The 23,532-nt window shown below is 37.9% G+C and overlaps 1 protein-coding gene across 1 annotated transcript in view; it reads right to left on the reverse strand.

Annotated features, from left to right (window-relative positions):
* Positions 1-23,532, reverse strand: part of LOC127859442 (PP2C-like domain-containing protein CG9801) — a 38,193-nt gene continuing 14,661 nt past the window's right edge. Inside the window, exons 3-6 of the mRNA XM_052396826.1 lie at positions 19,201-19,311; positions 12,056-12,237; positions 10,916-11,096; positions 1-7,773 (exon numbers count right to left, since the gene is read on the reverse strand). Coding sequence (XP_052252786.1) covers positions 6,665-7,773; positions 10,916-11,096; positions 12,056-12,237; positions 19,201-19,311 — 1,583 coding nt within the window. The 3' untranslated portion in view covers positions 1-6,664. The remainder of the gene's footprint in view (positions 7,774-10,915; positions 11,097-12,055; positions 12,238-19,200; positions 19,312-23,532) is intronic.

Here is a 23,532-nt window from a genome sequence, read left to right on the forward strand (position 1 = left end):
TATCTGTTCACAATTTATTTCCAATGAAATTTACCTGACAATAGCTGATAACTGAAATCATGCAATAAAGTCTTTCATACACCATAGTAATACAAACTTGTAAAAGAAGTAATATCATTAATTTAAAAGTACCCGCTAATCTTGAGTAATCGCAAGTATTTTTTCCCATTCAATACATTTAATTCTCACAAACAAGTTCCAATGGTAAGTATTTGTACACTTGATAGAACTTTGCACCACAGTTTGAAATGGTCATTTGTTGCATCAGTCACACAATATTCGGCTTCTATGAAAACACAGAGTAACCAATTTTGCCAATCTCTGGGAAAACTGGGCTTAACACATGTACATTGATAAGTATCCTCCCAAATTACCATGTACAGCACGCACAAGCCAATTAGAGAGACACTTTCCACTTTTATGTATATTTTTTTGTTTTAAAGAAGTCTAATCTTAACAAAAATTAAGTTTGTAGTGGAAAGTGACAGTCTTATATGGGATGACACTTCATGCACAGGCATTAATCCAAGTTGTCTAAAAATGAGGCTCAAATTAAGATATTATTTTACATGTGAACAAACAAATCAATGTATAATCTAAAATTGTGTTTTAAAATGTCATGAAATATAAAAACCACTGTCATAAATAGTTGTGGGAAAAAAAAGAAAACAAGTCTGAGCAAGTATACCATGAAAACCTATCTATCATGAGTCACAACACGTTTCTTAGGAAGGACAATTTCTAACCAGCATATGTTTGAAACAATTCATTTTAATTTTCTGCTAGTTGAGATATAATTTTCATTTTAATAAGTAGAAAGATCATACAACACAGACAAAATTTTTCCCCCATTTATATTGCAAATATAAAAATAATTTGCAACTTTAATTTTTGCAATTGATAGGTAAAGATTTGATTATCCAATTTGATTTTTAGTAACTGATTGCATAATCCTTCAATCCTAGGAAACATAATTGCGTCTGTAAAATTTAATAACCTTTACCATAAACAATAACCGTCTCCAAGAGAAACTCTGGGGAAATGAGACTTCAGATTGAATGTGCATAAAGTAATATCCCAAATTAGCCTATGCACTCCACACAGGCTAACCTGAAATTTTTTGGAAGCCTCTTCTTTATGAAAATCCATTGGCAGAGAGTTTCAGCCCTGCAGACTGCACAGGCTTATCTGGGACGACACTTTACGCACATGTATTAAGTACAGTTTTCACAGAATGAGGCTCAACTGTATTGCCTTCAAAGTTAACAATGAATGTGACAATTGTTTTAAGACTATCTTGATTACAGGTGTTGATTTAAAACACAATAATATTTTGAATCTAATAATAAATAACACATAACAAAACATATCAAGAACCAAACAACTAATTGATCCATAAGTTTATTACCTAGTAATTTAGGGGCAACCAATCAACCACTCACAAGCAAAGTGAAAATAGCTATGTGCAAACAGCAAAAACCAGAACAGCCTGCAAGTAACTTGCAGTCTGTTCAGGTTTCATGCTGTTTGCTTTTCATTAGTATCTAAGGGTTGGAAATGAAGCACTTGAATCTAGTTAGAAAGGTCTTTAATGAAATTTAACTTTTTATGGGACTACAAATGCATAAAAATACGTATCTAAGTGGTAAATGGTTGAACAATGTTTTGTCGAATGTACAAGAATCTGCATTATGGGCTACTAAGGATGTGTTTCGTTCATTAGAAGATACCTTATTTTTTAGGATAAAACTTCATCCGAGAACATCATATGAGCCATGTCATGCTAAAATACATCTTATGCCCTATAAGCAGGCTGGTGTGGAGCAACCCTGTCCACTCTATATCATGCAAAGTTTTGTGATGTCATTAGCGGATAGGGTAGCTCCTAACTAGACTGCGCTATTGCGAAGGCTGATCTGGCTACCCTGGCCTCATATGGCATCAGACCCATTTCTGCATGACATGGCTTATACTAGTAGCCCGAGTGAGTTTCTGACAACCTAGTACTATACATGCCCACCGTTGTTTTTTTCCTCAAGTTGTCAGGGACCTCTCCATTGGAGTGAGTCGAAAGGCCTCATTCTGATCTGGTTGGTTGCCTACTCAACAACTTGTTCAATCCAGGAGTACCAATTGCATTACTGCCAAGCACCCCCCATACAGGATAGATATAAAAAGTAAATGAGTATGTCAGTAAATATCCCTGGGACTCAGAAGTTGAAATTGGCTAGCCCTTCATTGCAAGTGATGACACTATCATATACACTTTTCTTTACACAGTTATGTTCACACTTATCATGTGCAAAACATTGGTGGTCTTGGGAGAAAATGTAACAACTATTATAGTTACAGTGAAATCACTATTATCGTGGGAAATTAATTTTTGTTCAATTGCTGGGTTGACTGTTCTTTGAATTTTACATGAACTCATGGAAAATGAGGGACACAAATTCCTAATTTTTATGTCCCCCACTATAATAGTGGGGGACATATTGTTTTTGCCCTGTCTGTTGGTTGGTTGGTCTGATGGTTGGTTGGTTGGCCTGTTGGTTGGTCTGTTGGTTGGTTTGCGCCAACTTTAACATTTTGCAATAACTTTTGCTATATTGAAGATAGCAACTTCATATTTGGCATGCATGTGTATCTCATGAAGCTGCACATTTTGAGTGGTGAAAGGTCAAGGTCATCCTTCAAGGTCAGAGGTCAAATATATGTGGCCAAAATCGCTCATTTTATGAATTTTTTTGCAATATTGAAGATAGCAACTTCATATTTGGCATGCATGTGTATCTCATGGAGCTGCACATTTTGAGTGGTGAAAGGTCAAGGTCATCCTTCAAGGTCAGAGGTCAAATATATTTGGCCCAAATCGCTTATTTTATGAATACGTTTGCAATATTGAAGATAGCAACTTGATATTTGGCATGAATGTGTATCTCATGGAGCTGCACATTTTGAGTGGTGAAAGGTCAAGGTCATCCTTCAAGGTCAGAGGTCAAATATATGTGGCCCAAATCGCTTATTTTATGAATACTTTTGCAATATTGAAGATAGCAACTTGATATTTGGCATGCATGTGTATCTTATGGAGTTGCACATTTTGACTGGTGAAAGGTCAAGGTCATCCTTCAAGGTCAAATATATGGGTCAAAATTTCTCATGTAATGTCACTTCTGCAATATTGAAGCTAGCAATTTTATATTTGAAATGCGTGTGTATCTCAAGGACCTGCACATTTTGAGTGGTGAAGGGTAAACGTCAAGGCCATCCTTCAAGGTCAAACGTCATATAGGGGGACATTGTGTTTCACAAACACATCTTGTTTCCTATATCAGAAATCCTTAAAATCAAGCGTCCACCAAGTCTCCTTTTTTTGAAAAACTCAAACATTTTATGCTAATGATTATAAATAATTCTAAATTATTTTGGCTAACATTAATCAGTACATTATTATATTATAAATGAGCTTGAATACAAAAGTCATAAGTAAGATTACTTCGTATAAATGCAATATACATGGCTTTTATATTTCTTACAATATAAGTTCGAATGAAAATATCTTTGAAGTCAGTGATATAATAGACATTCGCAAAAGTTCGCAAGAATTATTGATAAAAACAAAAATCTATTAACCTAACAATGAAAAAATACTGAACCACAAAATGATTATCCTTACATTGATTTTATTCTTTTCAGTAAAAAATAATTATTTTTAGTGAAAATGGCAAAATGTTTCCTACACAATGTTTATAAAAACAAGAGCACTGCATAACGGGTGCCACGCTCGGCTACGGGTGCAGTTTTGAATAAATGAAAGCTTGTCGGAACTTTTTTTTTTTTTTAAGAGGTCTCAGTGACCTTGACCTTTGACCTAGTGACCCCAAAATGGGTGTGGCGTGTATAACTCATCAAGGTGCATCTAAATATGAAGTTTCAAAGTTGTAGGTGGAAGCACTTTGATTTTAGAGCCAATGTTAAGGTTTTAGCACGACGCGGACGGAGGACAACACGACGAGCTGGCTATGACAATATCTCGGGTTTTGTCCGAAAACGCCGAGCTAATAACTGGTGTTAGTATGCACGGGGTAAAAATAAAATATCCAAGTATGAGTCTGTTTAAACCTGCCTCATGAGCATTACTCAACGATAAAAGCTGCCTCAAGCCACTGACAGATATGCAACTAACACAATTTATGCACTATACAAGCATTTCACAGACAATTCATGTACTAATTAAACAATTTTATATTGTAATAAGAAAAAAGTAAGACATGCGATCTTTATGTGCAAATATTTTCTAATATTTTCTATTATGAATAAAATCGTGTGGTTATAGTGACAAAAAGCAAAAAAACAAAGGCAAGAAATACAAATACAGGTGGGGAATAAATGAATTGAACACAAAATACTGACCTGATCTTTATATTTCAAACAAAAAATGAAAAAAAAAACATGGCACAAATATCATTCATTGAAACACAACATCTAGCAAAACCCTTTCCCACTCAGAGGCAAAGTGAAAATGGCTATGTGCAAACAGCTTAAACCAGAACAGCCAGCAAGTACATGTAACTCGCACTCTGTTCAGGTTTTATCCTGTTTGCTGCTTATCAGTATCTATGAGTTGGAATTAAAGCTTTTGAAACTTAAATCTAGTAAGAGAGGTCTTTTACTAAATTCAACTTTTGTAAGGGTCTACAAATGGGTCGAAAAAAAAAAAGTGGTAAAGGGATAATCAGGCAACATGGGTGCCACAGCTAGGTTGCCTTTATTGATATTTGGGCATTTTGTCAACAGAGATACCATATGAGCATTGCTATAGAAAAATGGGGCAATTGCCTTTTTCGTGTCTTTACAGATAAGCTTGTGCAGTTTGCTCAGGCTAATCAGGGAGGAAACTTTCCGCCTAAACTGGGTTTTTCCAATGAAGAGACTTCCTTTCAATGAAAAATACCAGAAAGGGGAAAGTGCAGACTGCAAAAAAGTTTTATAATGAAACAGTGAAAATTTTCAACCTTTTCACTATTTGAAACAGTTAACAAACATTTTCATATTACTTATACTTCAATAAAAACCATAGTCAAGATTTTAAATAATACAAATGTACTGAGGATTAGAGCATGGTTTTGGAGATCGTCGAAAACTAACCAATCAGGATCTTGATACCGATTTGCATCAAACATCAAACCATTGATTGTTCATAAATAACAATCATAATGCCTTAGGAAATTGAGTTAATTTACTTTTGTGACTAGACTAATTTACATTCTGACTACAAACTTTTGTCTCCAAAAGCTTTGAGCATGTGATCCGTCGCCATCAGAATAACTTCAACCCTTGTCAAGCTTAAGTTCCACCCATGTGTTTACCGTAGCGGAGTATTGGTGTCACAATCTCAATCATATATTGATCATAATGCACAATAAAAGAATAAAATAATTGTGAAATTATACATTTTTATTAAGCTTTGATAAATAAAACTTAATATAGGCAAAGCAAAATAAAGACAAAAAAGCTACACAAATACCAGTGTAATCATATTTTTTCAGCTCAAAATTGTTCATCAAACACATGTATTAAACCAAGCGTTTACATCCGCAAATAAAAAATCTTTGTAAAATTCCTGACATCATGAATGAATGAGTGCTAATTATCACAGGGAGGTAGCAAATGACTGATTACAACCTATTTCAGTATACACAAAATCTGCCTGTTCTGCTCTACAACTCGTCATTTCAATATATGAGGTCCCTTTGGGAAAACAGGGCTTAATGCATGTACGTAAAGTGTCGTCCCAGATGAGCCCTAGCAGTCCAAATAGGCTTATCAGACGACACTGGGTTTTTGCTAAGAAAAGACTTCCTTTAATCCTTTCCCTCTTAGAAGCAAAGTGAAAATGGCTATGTGCAAACAAGTATGTGCCTGCGAGTATGTTCAGATTTTATAGTCTGTTCAGGTTTTATGCTGTTTGCTGCTCATCAGTATCTAATGGTTGAAAATGAAGCATTTAAAACTTGAATTTAGTAAGAAAGGTCTTAAATTAAATGTAACTTTCTAAGGGACAACAAATGTGTAACAAGACTATTGCCAAGCACTATATGTCCCCTACCTGCTCCACCATTGTCAGATTTTTTTATTTTTTTTGTTGCTATAGCAACAAGAATTTTTGACGTAGGAACAAAATGAAATGACGTGCATAATGTCCATATTTCCATCTATCCATGTTTCAAGTTTCATGAAAAAATATGAAGAACTTTAAAAGTTATCATAGGATCCAGAAAACCACCATTTTAAGCAGTATTTCTAGTCTATTTGTTGCCATAGCAACCAGAATTTTTGACGTAGAAACAAAATGAAATAACGTGCATAATGTTCATATTGCCATCTATCCATGTTTCAAGTGTCATGAAAAAATATTAAGAACTTTTTAAGTTATTGCAGGATCCAGAAAAGTGGGACTGACTCACAGACAGACAGACACACAGAGCGAAACCATAAGTCCCCTCCGGTGAAACCGGTAGGGGACAAAAATACGTATCTAAGTGGCACGTGCATTATGCCCAGTTTTCTCAGAACACGACTCAATTCTGTCCATTCTGCTCTGTAACACGACTAGTAAAATACAACATAACACAGTCTACACTAGAAAGAATGCCCACATTTATCAGACGGCTGATTCAAATGGATTGGATTTCCTGTATATCTGCGTAGGTGGGGCCTGCAAGTGACGCGTTGGAGAGGTGGGGCTAACAACCATGGGACTGGAGGGAAAACCACTGTACTCCGGTGACACTATGTTGCCCGTGGCAACTGGGCTAGTTGGGGTCATGACCCCTGGTTCTGAGCGCGCTCGCGACCGCTTAAAAGAAAACTTCTTATGCGAAGAGTGACCTTGAATGGATGGGGCATTTTCAGCTGTGGGAGAGTTTGGGTTTGATTTGATGTTGAGATTGGTTTTTAGTTTGTTAAAGAGTTTTTTCGGTCGAATTCTCTTCGTACCTGACGATGGTGATGTAATATTGCGAGTGGGTGAGGTGGGACTCTTAGCGTTGTCTAGAATGGAGCTGTGCCGTGACCCACTGCTTGACTCCGAGGTCTGACCTCCCAACGGTATGGACTCCATGAAATCATAGTCTGGCCTCCATTCTCCGACCTCATATGCCACAATGGAGGCATGATCGAGCTTTCCTGGTGATTCAGACATCTTCGAGACAATCTCTGAATCCCTCTTCTGCTTGTCGTTTTGAGACATTTTCTTGCGCTTGTAGAGTTCCGGATTCTCTAGCACTTTCCTCTTCGGATCCGTCACCATGAGAACATGCTGCACCATGGCGCTGCACAACTCCTGAGCTGAAATCTGCTCCTCGGTGGCAAGTTCGTGTTCATGTAACACACGCTCCATTTCCTTCATTGCATACACATGTCTTTCCTTTGGCTGCATAACGGGCTTTCCAGCAATACTGTACGCAGAGCCAGAAGGCCCCATTTCCTGGTCTTCATCAGCTTCCACAAGCCCAGGCTCAACACTATTGCTTTGACCGTCCTTGATGTCTAAGGGGGCCGCAGCGATTTTGGTCACAACCGGATCATAATTGTCTGATATCCCATCTGTGGTCAGGAACACGATGTCGCCCGGATTGGCGAAGCTAAGTCCGTATGTGAGATTGTGGAGTTCGGGATTTCTCCCTTCTACTGGTCCGATGGCGCCTCCCGCGTCTCGAATGTCACGGACGATGGAAACATTGTGGGAGCCCTGGGTGACTTCTCGAATGCCTGGAAATAAAGAGTGCTCCATCATGTTAGTTTACCATTTCCGACTCAGAAACGCATTTTGATTCTTTTTTGGTCCCTTAGATACTGATTAGCAGCACACAGCATAAAACCTGAAAAGTCTGCAAGTTATCTGGTAGATACATTGCTAACTTAATAGTTTAATATGTTTGATAGATGGACCATATTTCAGCCACATGATAGTGACCAATGTCATTTTCTTGGCCAAATGAACCATGTTGTTTTGTGCATGTTTTGCATATAAGTTAAATTAAGTTAATTTTAGTTTAAACATTAAAACACAATGAACAAAGAATCACAACAGTGTTGTGAGTGATACGATGCAAACGCAAAATAAGCTGCCCAACCAAAAATAAATTAATGACAGAAGATGTAGCCATGCTGTCTACTTACTCGATTACGACAGAAGATGTAGCCATATCGGTCAAGATAACCTGATTATGACAGAAGATGTAGCCATAGCTGTCTACTTACCCTGATTATGACAGAAGATGTAGTCATAGTTGTCAACTTACCCTGTTTATGACAGAAAATGTAGCCATTGCTGTCAACTTACCCTGAATATGACAGAAGATATAGCCATAGCTGTCAACTTACCCTGATTATGACAGAAGATGTAGCCATAGCTGACAACTTAAACTGATTATGACAGTGTGAGTCAGCTATGGCTAGCCATAGCTGTCTACTCACCCTGTTTATGACAGAAGATGCAGCCATAGCTGTCTGCTCACCCTGGTTATGACAGAAGATGCATCCATAGCTGTCTACTCACCCTGGTTATGACAGAAGATGCAGCCATAGCTGTCTACTTACCGTGGTTATGCCAGAATATGCAGCCATAGCTGTCTACTCACCCTGGTTATGACAAAAAATGTAGCCTAAGCTGTCAACTTACCCTGATTATGACAGAATATGTAGCCATAGCTGTCTACTTACCCTGGTTATGACAGAAGATGCAGCCATATCTGTCTACTTACCATGGTTATGACAGAAGATGCAGCCATAGCTGTCTACTTACCCTGATTATGACAGAGCTGTCAACTTACCCTGGTTATGACAGAAGATGTAGCCATAGCTGTCAACTTACCCTGATTATGACTGAAGATGCAGCCATAGCTGTCTACTTACCCTTATTATGACAGAAGATGTAGTCATAGCTGTCAACTTACCCTGTGTATGACAGAAAATGTAGCCATAGCTGTCAACTTACCCTGATTCTGACAGAAGATGTAGCCATATCTGTCAACTTACCCTATTCATGACAGAAGATGTAGCCATAGCTGTCTTCTTACCGTGGTTATGACAGAAGATGCAGTCATAGCTGTCTACTCACCCTGGTTATGACAGAAGATGCAGCCATAGCTGTCTACTCACCCTGGTTATGACAGAAGATGCAGCCATAGCTGTCTACTTGCCGTGGTTATGACAGAAGATAGAGCCGTAGCTGTTTACTTACCGTGGTTATGACAGAAGATGTAGCCATAGCTGTCTACTCACCCTGGTTATGACAGAAGATGCAGCCATAGCTGTCTACTCGCCCTGGTTATGACAGAAGATGCAGCCATAGCTGTCTACTTACAGTGCTTATGACAGAAGATACAGCCATAGCTGTCTTCTTACCCTGATGATGACAGAAGATGCAGCCATAGCTGTCAACTTACCCTGTTTATGACAGAAAATGTAGCCATAGCTGTCAACTTACCCTGAATATGACAGAAGATGTAGCCATAGCTGTCAACTTACCCTATTCATGACAGAAGATGTAGCCATAGCTGTCTACTTACCTTGGTTATGACAGAAGATGCAGCCATTGCTGTCTACTCACCCTGGTTATGACAGAAGATGCAGCCATAGCTGTCCACTTACCATGGTTATGACAGAAGATGTAGCCATAGCTGTCAACTTACCCTATTCATGACAGAAGGCGTAGCCAAAGCTGTCTACTTACGCTGGTTATGACAGAAGATGCAGCCATAGCTGTCTACTCACCCTGGTTATAACAGAAGATGCAGCCATAGCTGTCTACTCACCATGGTTATGACAGAAGATGCAGCCATAGCGGTCTACTTACCGTGGTTATGATAGAAGATGCAGCCATAGCTGTCTTCTCACCCTGGTTATGACAAAAGATGTAGCCATAGCTGTCAACTAACCCTGTTTATGACAGAAGATGCAGCCATAGCTGTCTTTTTACCGTGGTTATGACAGAAGATGCAGCCATAGCTGTCTACTCACCCTGGTTATGACAAAAAATGATGCCTAAGCTGTCAACTTACCCTGATTATGACAGAATATGTAGCCATAGCTGTCTACTTACCCTGGTTATGACAGAAGATGCAGCCATATCTGTCTACTTACCATGGTTATGACAGAAGATGCAGCCATAGCTGTCTACTCACCCTGATTATGACAGAGCTGTCAACTTACCCTGGTTATGACAGAAGATGTAGCCATAGCTGTCAACTTACCCTGATTATGACTGAAGATGCAGCCATAGCTGTCTACTTACCCTTATTATGACAGAAGATGTAGCCATAGCTGTCAACTTACCCTGATAATGACAGAAGATGCAGTCATAGCTGTCTACTAACCTTGGTTATGACAGAAGATGTAGAAATAGCTGTCTACTTACCATGGTTATGACAGAAGATGCAGCCATAGCTATCTACCTACCCTGGTTACAACAGAAGATACAACCATAGCTGTCTAATTTGCATGGTTATGACAGAAGATGCAGCCATAGCTGTCTACTTATCATGGTTATGACAGAAGATGCAGCCATAGCTATCTACCTACCCTGGTTATGACAGAAGTTGCAGCCATTGCTGTCTACTCTACCTGATTATGACAGAAGATGCAGCCATAGCTGTCTACTTACCGTGGTTATGACAGAAGATGCAGCTATGGCTGTCTACTCACCGTGGTAATGACAAAAGATGTAGCCATAGCTGTCCACTTACCATGGTTATGACAGAAGATGCAGCCATAGCTGTCTACTTACCATGGTTATGACAGAAGATGCAGCCATAGCTGTCTACTTATCATGGTTATGACAGAAGATGCAGCCATAGCTGTCTACCTTCCGTGGTTATGACAGAAGATGTAGCCATAGCTGTCTACTTACCGTGATTATGACAGAAGATGTAGCCATAGCTGTCCCCCACGTTGAGAGAGCACACTGCGAACTGTCTAGACTTGCTGACAGGGACAACCAGACAAGCACACAGTGTGGTGAGGCCCCCCTCTCTCTCCAGTATCTCCTCATGCGCCTTGTCCAGCGACTTGCGAAGGATTGCAAATATGTCCTGAAAACACGTCATACAGTGTTTTTTGTTTCACCATTTTGGGAATGGGACCATGGCCCTTTGGATTGGGTATAAATGCAACATTTATAAAATTGGATGGCAAAGGTGTCCTGAATGGGGCATAGCAAACATGTCAGGAATATTTACACAGAATTTATTGTATAAGACGGAAAGCATTTCCGCTTTATACAATTTTACCATCTGATAAATAAAACATTGGGCATGTTAGGTTAATATTCAGACAATATATTTTATTGCCAAGGACATAATATTGCAAAAATAGCTAGGAAAATGTTATGAAGGCATGTAGTTAGAAAATGACAAAATGGTTTTATCTACGAAAATTTGATAATACTTTTTTAAGTACAATTAATCAAGTGTCCAGGTATTTTATGCATAATGGTGTAGAAATAACCCACACTATGGAAATACGGGGCTTAATGCGTGTGCATAAATTGCTGTCCCAGATTAGCCTGTGAAGCATAATCAGGGAAGACACTTTCTGGCTTAACTGGATTGTAAGAAGAGACTTCATTGAAAAGAAAACATTCTATAAAGTCTAAAGTGTTGTCCCTTACTAGCCCGTGCAGCCTTGATTTTCCCAGAGCAAGGCTAACATACTGAAAACACCTCATAGGAGAAGTTCAACTGACAAATCTGTCGTGTTCTGCGAAAACAGGGCTTAATGCATGTGCATAAAATGTCATCACAGATTAGCCTGTTCAGTCCGCACAGGCTAATCAGGGACGACACTTTCCGCTTTTATGACATTTTTTGTTTAAATGAAGTCTCTTCTTAGCAAAAATCCACTTTAGGCGGAAAGTTTCGTCCCTGATTAGCCTATGCGGACTGCACAGGCCAATCTGGGACGACACTTTACGCACATGCATTATGCCCAGTTTTCTCAGAAGGCGACTCATATCTGTTGTAATTGTCAAACCCATCTAAGAAGATCTTACGTGAGTGGAGGCAGGTGGCCTGGCCAGGGTGAAGATGCGAGTGTTGATGTACTCCATGCTACCATGGAGAGCTGCGCGGGCCGCCAAACGGGACTTCTCACCCCAGTTGACCCCGTCGGCAATCAGCATGACACAGTTGTTGCCCCTAGCGCACACTGCAAACGCGTCGGCTACAGGGTCACCTAAAGTATGGTATGTTGTTACATACACAAGAGCTTTACTCTGTAAAAAATGGGCTTAATTAATGTGCTGGATTTCATACAAGCAGAAAGTGATGTCACTAATGAGCCTGTGAAGACTGCACAGGCTAATCTGGGACGACATTTTAAACTTATATATTCATTCAGCCCAGTTTTTCAGAATATGACTCATATACAAATGTTGTATTTTGATAACATGACTTTGCTTCTGTTTGCCTAAATGTGAGTCATATTTCTATGTTTAATTGTGTGTGTTTTTTATTGTAAACATTTTTATTCTTAAAAAAGCTAAGAGCTTTAAATATTTCAGTTTTTAAGCATGATTTTGAATGTTATTCTGATGCAACAAAGTAGACAGATTTAAACAAATTATTGAGTAACTGCCCAGAAACTAAGTACATTTACTAATTATTGGATTTCCTATTGTCTCTGTTGTGCCAAGATACATTTGTATGAGAAAAATGCAAAATACACTGGAAGAAACATGTGATCAATAAATAAGCTCAATTTCCGAGCATATGAAATATTAATTCTGGGATTCGTGTCCCATTCATCATACTTTGTTTTCCTATGTTCGACTTTGCTTATCATCTAATATCTGATATCCTGGCTAATTCATTATTATGTCTTTGTACCCAATATGATAGCAAAGTGGGATATTGATCCAAATGTCAGCCAGCTATTATAATTAATAGGTCCCCAGAAATCTCTCTGTTGCTAGCGATACAAAAGCGAAACAAAAGTATCTGTTACATGATATAACTCGCATTTTCAGAAGACATTTTTGTGCAAATTTCTGATCAACATTAATTTTGCTGGAACTGCTTTGAAGCAATTACTGAACCGAGTTTACTGTTAAATGCCTTACATTTGGGCCTGTCAAGAAAAATGGGGCTTTATGCATGTGGGTCAAGTGTCCTCCCAGATTAACCTGTGTAGTCCCACACCGGGGCCTGGTAGGCTTATCAGAGACACCACCTTCCACATAGACAGGATTTTCGGTTAGAAAACACTTCCTTTGAACAAAAAATTCCATACAAGCGAACAGTGTCATTCCTGCTTAGTCTATGATGACTGCACTTTACGCACATGCATACAGCCCTGAATGGAGCTCTTTTCTATGGTCATAATGGTTTTAAAGATAGGCACATCACCAGGAGTTGGTGGGTTAGATCAATACATGAGCAGTGTTAAAACGATCCTTCTCAAATACAGCCTTGACACAGACTGAAAGACAGTGAAAGTGTCTCAGTTAGTCAAGTTATTTGGACACCAGGGCTTTTTTCTTTCTTTAGCAAGGGCCTTATATAGACCCCTTCCCCCCAGATAAAGTTTCCTTCCCCTAAGAGAATTTCTTTAAAATGATGCAATTTTCCCCAAATTTCAAGCTTACATTGTACTTTGGGAAAATTCTTCCCTTTTTTCAGTTTTGTTGATAATTTTGTACTCCAAAGTGGAAGGCAAGGCCCTTTCCCCAAATCGAGAAAAAAGCCCAGGACACAATCGAATTTAACAGGGTAGTCCAAGAGACAGCTATAATATCCCTGCTGGACGTTCTTTTGACCTTGAAGTGCGCCATTGATTTTGAAGCAACCTGATTGACTCTAGACTTAAAAGACATTTTCTGAATGACATTTGACATTTCAATAAAAGTCTTCAATTGGTAAAGGGGATATGAAGCAGATACAAGAACTAAATTGATGACATTTCAGAGAGACCTAGTAGTTGACCTTGACTTTACACCAGAGTGATTGACCTTTGCCTGCCATGACTTGAAACATTGCACTCAGGAAACCCTTCCATATACATGAAGGTAGAAGACACAAAACTGGAGGCTGAAAGTGTTGTCCTAAATACATGACCTTGACCTTGACAGATGCATGCCTTCTGCACACAACTCTAAATAACTTTATAACAGAATTAGCCTCACTCCTTTGTGATGATGTGATTTTATTTGCTTTCCGACTTCAATATACAATTGTTTTAAGTCACATAATGTAGTTGATAAAAAATTAGGGTCTGTCATGTTAGTGGAAATAATATAAAAAAAATTCTCACACCTAAACAACCAAACCAGTGTTTCCATTTTGGGAATGGGGCCAGGTTCCTTTGGATTGTGAACATTTGCGTTGTTTTGACTAAAATTGGGAAATTAGTATTCATGTTGCTTTGCAAACAAATGCTTCAAAATTGAGAATAAAAGAATTTTCAGTACTATTTTTACTAAGGTTGAACTTATATAGCTTGATGCGCGATGAACAAAATGTTGAGATACATTTATTTTTTTTAACTTTAATAGGGAAATTTTAGGTCCCATTTGGGAAAGAAAAAAAAAAATTCCATTGGGTATGGGGCTGAATACCGGACCCGATTTTGAATGAAATAACACACTGAAAACAGTAGTTGGAGACGAAGATGAAAGCATGCATTTCAAGCAAGCTGAAAAGTTCATTCAGAACATCTTGAAAGAATGACACATTAGTGCAACATGAACATGGGGTAACATAATGCACACACCAAAGTATAAACAACTTAGAACATGTGTACAAATCCATCAATACAACAAAAGGAACACTCAAGTCAATGACTATGGTGCAGCCATTTCCTGTTCAGAACCATAAATAAAGTGCAGTGTTTTTTTTAAAGAGTCACACACAAATAATCCCAAACAGATTAGTAATTTGAATAATCCATGTATTAATAGAAAATCTTCTTACGATTTTCCCCTTTTACTAGGTCTAAATATTTGTTTTTTTCATATTGGATAAGTTGCAATCATAAAAATGTCCCACAGAACTCTTGATTTGTACTCTTAAAGCGCCCCCTTTTCACGTTTTGCTAAATTGACAAAATTAAACAAGAGCAGTCAGAGGACAGCGCGCTCGACTATTCGAGTTCTTGACAGTATAACGTAAGCCATCATGGAGAGGGGGGGGATAATGTGGGTGTGTGATCAATTAATAGATGATTTTTCAAAAATAAGAAAAAAAAAATGGGGGGGGGGGGAGAGGAGGGTATAATGTTGGTGTGTGATCATTTAATAGATGATCTATCAAAAATAAGGGAAAAAAAAAGGGAGGGGGGAGGTTCTAGGGGGGGGGGTTCTTGAGGGGGGGGGGAGGGGGGGGGGGGGCGTGGGGGATGGTTTGGGTGGAGTGCATTGTGGTATGTAAGGTTAGTGTTGTTTTGTCAAACTTAAACATAGATTTATCAATAATATGCATATTCTAATTATAAAAGGGGCCATAATTCTGTCAAAATGATTGATAAAGTTATCTGCTCTTGTTTATAGGTTGGGGTCATGTTGGTTAACAAGTATGCAAAATATGAAAGCAATATGTCAAGGGACACGGAAAATATTTGGGGTAGTACACAAACTTTAACATAGATTTATCAATAATATGCATATTCTAAGTATAAAAGGGGCAGTAATTCTGTCAAAATGCTCGATACAGTTGTCTGCTCTTGTTTATAGGCTGGGGTCATGATTGTTAACAAGTATGCAAAATATGAAAGCAATATGTCAAGGGACACAGGCAATATTTGGGGTAGTACGCAAACTTTAACATAGATTTATCAATAATATGCATATTCTAAGTATAAAAGGGGCCATAATTCTGTCAAAATGCTTGATACAGTTGTCTGCTCTTGTTTATAGGTTGGGGTCATGATGGTAAACAAGTATGCAAAATATGAAAGCAATATGTCAAAAGACATTGAAAAAATATTTGGGGTAGTACGCAAACTTTAACATTTGCACGCAAACGGACACGGGAACGCCGACACCGGGGTGAGTATTCTTGTTGCTTTGCAAACAAATGCTTCAAAATTGAGAATAAAAGAATTTTCAGTACTATTTTTACTAAGGTTGAACTTATATAGCTTGATGCGCGATGAACAAAATGTTGAGATACATTTATTTTTTTTAACTTTAATAGGGAAATTTTAGGTCCCATTTGGGAAAAAAAAAAAAAATTTCCATTGGGTATGGGGCTGAATACCGGACCCGATTTTGAATGAAAAAACACACTGAAAACAGTAGTTGGAGACGAAGACGAAAGCATGCATTTCAAGCAAGCTGAAAAGTTCATTCAGAACATCTTGAAAGAATGACACATTAGTGCAACATGAACATGGGGTAACATAATGCACACACCAAAGTATAAACAACTTAGAACATGTGTACAAATCCATCAATACAACAAAAGGAACACTCAAGTCAATGACTACGGTGCAGCCATTTCCTGTTCAGAACCATAAATAAAGTGCAGTGTTTTTTTTAAAGAGTCACACACAAATAATCTCAAACAGATTAGTAATTTGAATAATCCATGTATTAATAGAAAATCTTCTTACGATTTTCCCCTTTTACTAGGTCTAAATATTTGTTTTTTTCATATTGGATAAGTTGCAATCATAAAAATGTCCCACAGAACTCTTGATTTGTACTCTTAAAGCGCCCCCTTTTCACGTTTTGCTAAATTGACAAAATTAAACAAGAGCAGTCAGAGGACAGCGCGCTCGACTATTCGAGTTCTTGACAGTATAACGTAAGCCATCATGGAGAGGGGGGGGGGGGGGGATAATGTGGGTGTGTGATCAATTAATAGATGATTTTTCAAAAATAAGAAAAAAAAAATGGGGGGGGAGAGGAGGGTATAATGTTGGTGTGTGATCATTTAATAGATGATCTATCAAAAATAAGGGAAAAAAAAAGGGAGGGGGGGGGGGGTTCTAGGGGGGGGGTTCTTGGGGGGGGGGCGTGGGGGATGGTTTGGGTGGAGTGCATTGTGGTATGTAAGGTTAATGTTGTTTTGTCAAACTTAAACATAGATTTATCAATAATATGCATATTCTAATTATAAAAGGGGCCATAATTCTGTCAAAATGATTGATAAAGTTATCTGCTCTTGTTTATAGGTTGGGGTCATGTTGGTTAACAAGTATGCAAAATATGAAAGCAATATGTCAAGGGACACAGAAAATATTTGGGGTAGTACACAAACTTTAACATAGATTTATCAATAATATGCATATTCTAAGTATAAAAGGGGCAGTAATTCTGTCAAAATGCTTGATACAGTTGTCTGCTCTTGTTTATAGGCTGGGGTCATGATTGTTAACAAGTATGCAAAATATGAAAGCAATATGTCAAGGGACACAGGCAATATTTGGGGTAGTACGCAAACTTTAACATAGATTTATCAATAATATGCATATTCTAAGTATAAAAGGGGCCATAATTCTGTCAAAATGCTTGATACAGTTGTCTGCTCTTGTTTATAGGTTGGGGTCATGATGGTAAACAAGTATGCAAAATATGAAAGCAATATGTCAAAGGACATTGAAAAAATATTTGGGGTAGTACGCAAACTTTAACATTTGCACGCAAACGGACACGGGAACGCCGACACCGGGGTGAGTAGGATAGCTCCACTATATATATTTCATATATAATAGTCGAGCTAAAAATGTTTCAGATTCGCAAATGTTTGTTGTAGGTGTGATATTTGTGAGGAAATAATAATACTAAACATTTACCATGCTCTAAAATATCCATTATAATTATTATGCATCTTTTGAAGATTAAACAAGATTTCTTTGAGAAACACAATGCCCCCCAGTAAGCCAAATATGAAGTTGCTATGTAGTTAATCAGGGTTGCCACCAACCTGATGAAATAAAATTCCCTGACTTTTCACTGACTTTTCCCTGACCAAATCTTGGTTTTCACTGACTAATTTTGGGACATATTCAGCCTCCTCCTCCCGATACAGCTGACCAATTCCACCCATTTAATGTTTCTTTTATTCTTTAACATATAATATTTAACAACTAACAAAGCAGTACTACTTGTACACTTATCTATGCATGATGCAAGGCTATATAGTCTGAAAATCAATAGGGGTCATCTGCGAGTCATGATCAATCTACACATGAAGTTTCATGATCCTAGGCGTATGCGTTCTTGAGTTATCATCCGGAAACCATTTTACTATTTCGGATCACCGTGACCTTGACCTTTGACCTAGTGACCTCAAAATCAATAGGGGTCATCTGCGAGTCATGATCAATGTACCTATGAAGTTTCATGATCCTAGGCCCAAGCGTTCTTGAGTTATCGTCTGACAACCATCTGATGGACGGACGGACCGACCGACCTACCGACCGACCGACATGAGCAAAGCAATATACCCCCTCTTCTTCGAAGGGGGGCATAAAAACCTGAAAATTATAAAGCGTTGTAATGTTGAGTTGGGGGTTACTTTTTTTTTTTTTTTTTTTTTTTTTTTACTGGAGATATTTAGATCCTCCAATGTTTACATTTATCAATATAAAGCATTTAATGTCAAACTTCAATACATGCCAAAATTTGTGAAAAGGCCCCTTTACCAGTTCCTACAAATGTTTTAAGGACCACAACCAACTCTTTTTATTAATAATAAGTTATTGACTGATACAAACTACAGACTGTTTAACGATGTCAAGCGATTTTTGTTTCCTACTTGGGAAAAGTACCCGTACCAGCCCAACTGGGAAACATTAGTGCAAAAAATCTAACCTTGGGAATTCACTTTGTGAAGTCTTCAGATTGGGATATTGGTGTATTTGATTTGTTAATAACAAATACTTGAAAATTGATTGAAACTTAGTGTTGTCAAGTTGTCAATATTATATTCACTTACAGTTGGTTCAAGCCATAGAGCTGCATAAGGATTATTATTTAGTGTTTTTTTCCATATTGGGGAAGTGTTGTTTTCCTGTACAGTATAAAGAATGAAAAAAAATTCACTTTTTATGTTCTCTCATAAATAAATACACAACTATCAATACTCACCTGACATTTTTCTATTCAAAGGGATGCTGTTCATATAGGGATATACAGATCCCATTGGCTTTCTGTCTCATACATAGATACACATGATGTCATCTATCAATTCTCACCTGACATTTTCCCATTCACAGGATGCTGCTCATACAGGGATATACAGATCCCATAGGCTTTCTGCTCTTTCACATTCCATCTAGTGGCCCCTGCGATCTCCCCATTGGAACCTACAAAACATAAAACTTGTTACTTGTAAATTAGCCTTGCTCTGGGGCAAACGGGGCTTAATGCATGCCAAAAAAATGTGTTGTCCCTGATAAGCCTGTGCAATCTGTTTTGTTGTTATTTGAAGTAATAATATAAGCTACTACATTTACTGACACATATGTAAATGATATGACACATCATACAAGAGTATATGTATATGTCCTAATTTACCATTTTCTGTTTCATAAAAAGAACATCCTGGATATTCTAAATTTACAAACTAGTTGCACTGAACACATATTTTAGAATAACATTTGTTCCTAAATGACATCATACTAAATGCTGATGTCTTTTATCAACCAAACATGGTAAACAAAACATATGTTTAATCTTGTATTTACCATTTACAATTAACGAGAATATTATAATTTAAGGATAAATGTAATAACATGATTTTATAAGTGTAGGTGAAAACAAGAGTCGTATTCGTCAGAAACACGATGCCCCCTATTGCGCCGCTTTGAAATATTTCATTTTTATTACCTTTGACCTTGAAGGATGACCTTGACCTTGAACTTCCATCAATCAAAATGTGCAGCTTTATGAGAACGCCACTTTATTTATTTTATTATTTTTTTTGACCTTTGACCTTGAAGGATAACCTTGACCTTAAACTTCCACCACTCAAAATGAGCATATTCATGAGAATGCAGCATTGAAAATTATTATTTTATTTTATTTTTTTTTACCTTTGACCTTGAAGGATGACCTTGACCTTGAACTTCCACCACTCAAAATGTGCAGCTTCATGAGATAAATATGCATGCCAAATATCAAGTTGCTATCTTCAATATTGGAAAAGTTATGGCCAATGTTAAAGTTTTCGGACGGACAGACGCCATATATTTGACATTTGACCTTGAAGGATGACGTTGACCTTCACATTTCACCACTCAAAATGTTCAGCTCTATGAGATACACATGCATGCCAAATATCAAGTTGCTATCTTCAATAGTGAAAAAGTTATGGCCAATGTTAAAGTTTTTGGACGGACGGACAGACGTCATATATTTGACATTTGACCTTGAAGGATGACCTTCACCACTCACCACTCAAAATGTGCAGCTCCATGAGATGCACGTGCATGCCAAATATCAAGTTGCTACATGTATCTTCAATATTGAAAAAGTTATGGCTAATGTTAAAGTTTTCGGACGGACAGACGCCATATATTTGACATTTGACCTTGAAGGATGACGTTGACCTTCACCTTTCACCACTCAAAATGTTCAGCTCCATGAGATACACATGCATGCCAGATATCAAGTTGCTATCTTCAATAGTGAAAAAGTTATGGCCAATGTTAAAGTTTTTGGACGGATGGACAGACGGCATATATTAGACATTTGACCTTGAAGGATGACCTTGGCCTTCACCTCTCACCACTCAAAATGTGCAGCTCTGTGAGATGCACATGCATGCCAAATATCAAAATGCTATCTTCAATATTGAAAAAGTTATGACCAATGTTAAAGTTTTCGGACGGACAGACGCCATATATTTGATATTGACCTTGAAAGATGACCTTCACCGTCGCCTTTCACCACTAAAAATGTTCAGCTCCATGAGATGCACGTGCATGCCAAATATCAAGTTGCTACATGTATCTTCAATATTGAAAAAGTTATGGCTAATGTTAAAGTTTTCGGACGGACAGACGCCATATATTTGACATTTGACCTTGAAGGATGACGTTGACCTTCACCTTTCACCACTCAAAATGTTCAGCTCCATGAGATACACATGCATGCCAGATATCAAGTTGCTATCTTCAATAGTGAAAAAGTTATGGCCAATGTTAAAGTTTTTGGACGGATGGACAGACGGCATATATTAGACATTTGACCTTGAAGGATGACCTTGGCCTTCACCTCTCACCACTCAAAATGTGCAGCTCTGTGAGATGCACATGCATGCCAAATATCAAAATGCTATCTTCAATATTGAAAAAGTTATGACCAATGTTAAAGTTTTCGGACGGACAGACGCCATATATTTGATATTGACCTTGAAAGATGACCTTCACCGTCACCTTTCACCACTAAAAATGTTCAGCTCCATGAGATACACATGCATGCCAAATATCAAGTTGCTATCTTCAATAGTGAAAAAGTTATGGCCTTTGTTAAAGTTTTTTTCGGACGGATGGACAGACTTACCGACATACTGACTGACCGACAGTTCAACTGCTATATGCCACCCTACCGGGGGCATAAAAACAAAGTAAGTTTTTCCATAATGTGCCACAGACAGTGCAGCACAAGCCTTGCTGAACCATTTGAGCCTTGTTCTGGGAAAATGGGACTTAATGCATTAGCTTAACTCTTTCCCCATCAGAAGCAAAGTGAAAATGGCTTTTGCAACCAGCATAAAACCAGAACAGCCTGCGAGTGACTCGCAGTCTGTTCAGGTTTTAAGCTGTTTGCTGCTCATCAGTATCTAAGGGATGGAGATGAAGCCTTTAAAATTTGAATCTAGTAAGAAAGGTCTTTAATTTAATTAAACTTTCTAAGTGATTACAAATGCTTCAAAATACGTTTCTAACTAAGGGGTAAAGGGTTTAAGTGACATCCTAGATAAGTCTGCACAGGCTAATGACAGACTGCACTTTCTGCCTTAACTGCATTTACATGTTACTGGATATTTGTAAAGATGAGACTTATACAAAAAATACCATAAAAACGTTAAGTGTCGTCTCTATGTACCCTAAGCCTTTGGGTAAAAACATTCTGCATAATGCTGTAAGCTCCACGTCTCAGAACAAGGTTAGCATACTCTTTATGCAACACTCATATAATATTTTCATTTAAATGTTTTTGTCTGGCAAAATGATTCATTCATGTCAATAAACATTTGTTGAAGTATTTCCTTATGAAGGTAATTGAACTCCATTGTTTTTTACAAAGTTCAAAGAGACATACTACAATTATGATATTCAAGAGTCATGACACTCCAAAAGACACTTCAAAGTTTTATGTCAATATTTGCAATTTGTTTAAAGTTTGTGTAAATAAAACTTAAAGCTGGATTTTTTGTGGTAATATCAACCTCTTATAGATAATAACAAGCAAATTCGTAGAATTGATATCCCCCGCAACATATGCTTTGTTTGAGGATGGGTGCAAATCGGACGGATGAACAAACTGACAGATATTTTTAAGATACAAAGGGCCATAACTCTGGTTTTAACAGATGCTGTACAATGCCATTTGGCGTGATACAAAATTTCAATGAAATACACCAAAGCACTTCCAAGATATGGCTCCGGACACAAAAGTGACGGACGGACGGACGAACAGCCGGACAATGCCAAAACAATATCCCTCCGCCTCTGGCGGGGGATATATACTCATATCAAGTTTATATGAAATCCGCCAAAGCACTTCCAAGATACGGCTCCGGACACAAAAGTGCCTATAGTAAAAAGCTTTTTTTCAAGATACAAAGGGCCATCACTCTGTTTTTAACAGATGGTGTACAATGCCATTTGGCGTGCATCATCCTCTTATGCATATATATACATGTACACATACCAAGTTTCAATGAAATCCGCCAAAGCACTTCCAAGATATGGCTCCGGACACAAAAGTGCCTATAGTAAAAAGCATTTTTTCAAGATACAAAGGGCCATTACTCTATTTTTAACAGATGGTGTACAATGCCATTTGGTGTGCATCATCCTCTTATGCATATATATACTCATACCAAGTTTCAATGAAATCCTCCAAAGCACTTCCAAGATATGGCTCCGGACACAAAAGTGCCTATAGTAAAAAGCATTTTTTCATGATATAAAGGGCCATAACTCTGTTTTTAACAGGTGTTGTACAATGCCATTTGGCGTGCATCATCCTTTAATGCATATATATACTCATACAAAGTTTCAATGAAATCCTCCAAAGCACTTCCAAGATATGGCTCCGGACACAAAAGTGCCGGACGGACGGAAGGACGGACAGACAGCCGGACGGACGGACAACGCCAAAACAATATCCCTCCGCCTCTGGCGGGGGATTATTATTTGCACATACAAAGCTAATGAATCACATGTTGTAGCTGCAACAACATTACAACCTTCACTGCTGGTGTTGCTGTCAAACCCTCTGAATGAACATGGTCATGACATATGTATATGACATAGAAGGTTATAACATTATAAGAGAGGTTAATTCCTAACAGG

The sequence above is a fragment of the Dreissena polymorpha genome, chromosome 15, assembly GCF_020536995.1.
Source record: "Dreissena polymorpha isolate Duluth1 chromosome 15, UMN_Dpol_1.0, whole genome shotgun sequence".
Classification (NCBI taxonomy): Eukaryota; Metazoa; Mollusca; class Bivalvia; order Myida; family Dreissenidae; genus Dreissena; species Dreissena polymorpha.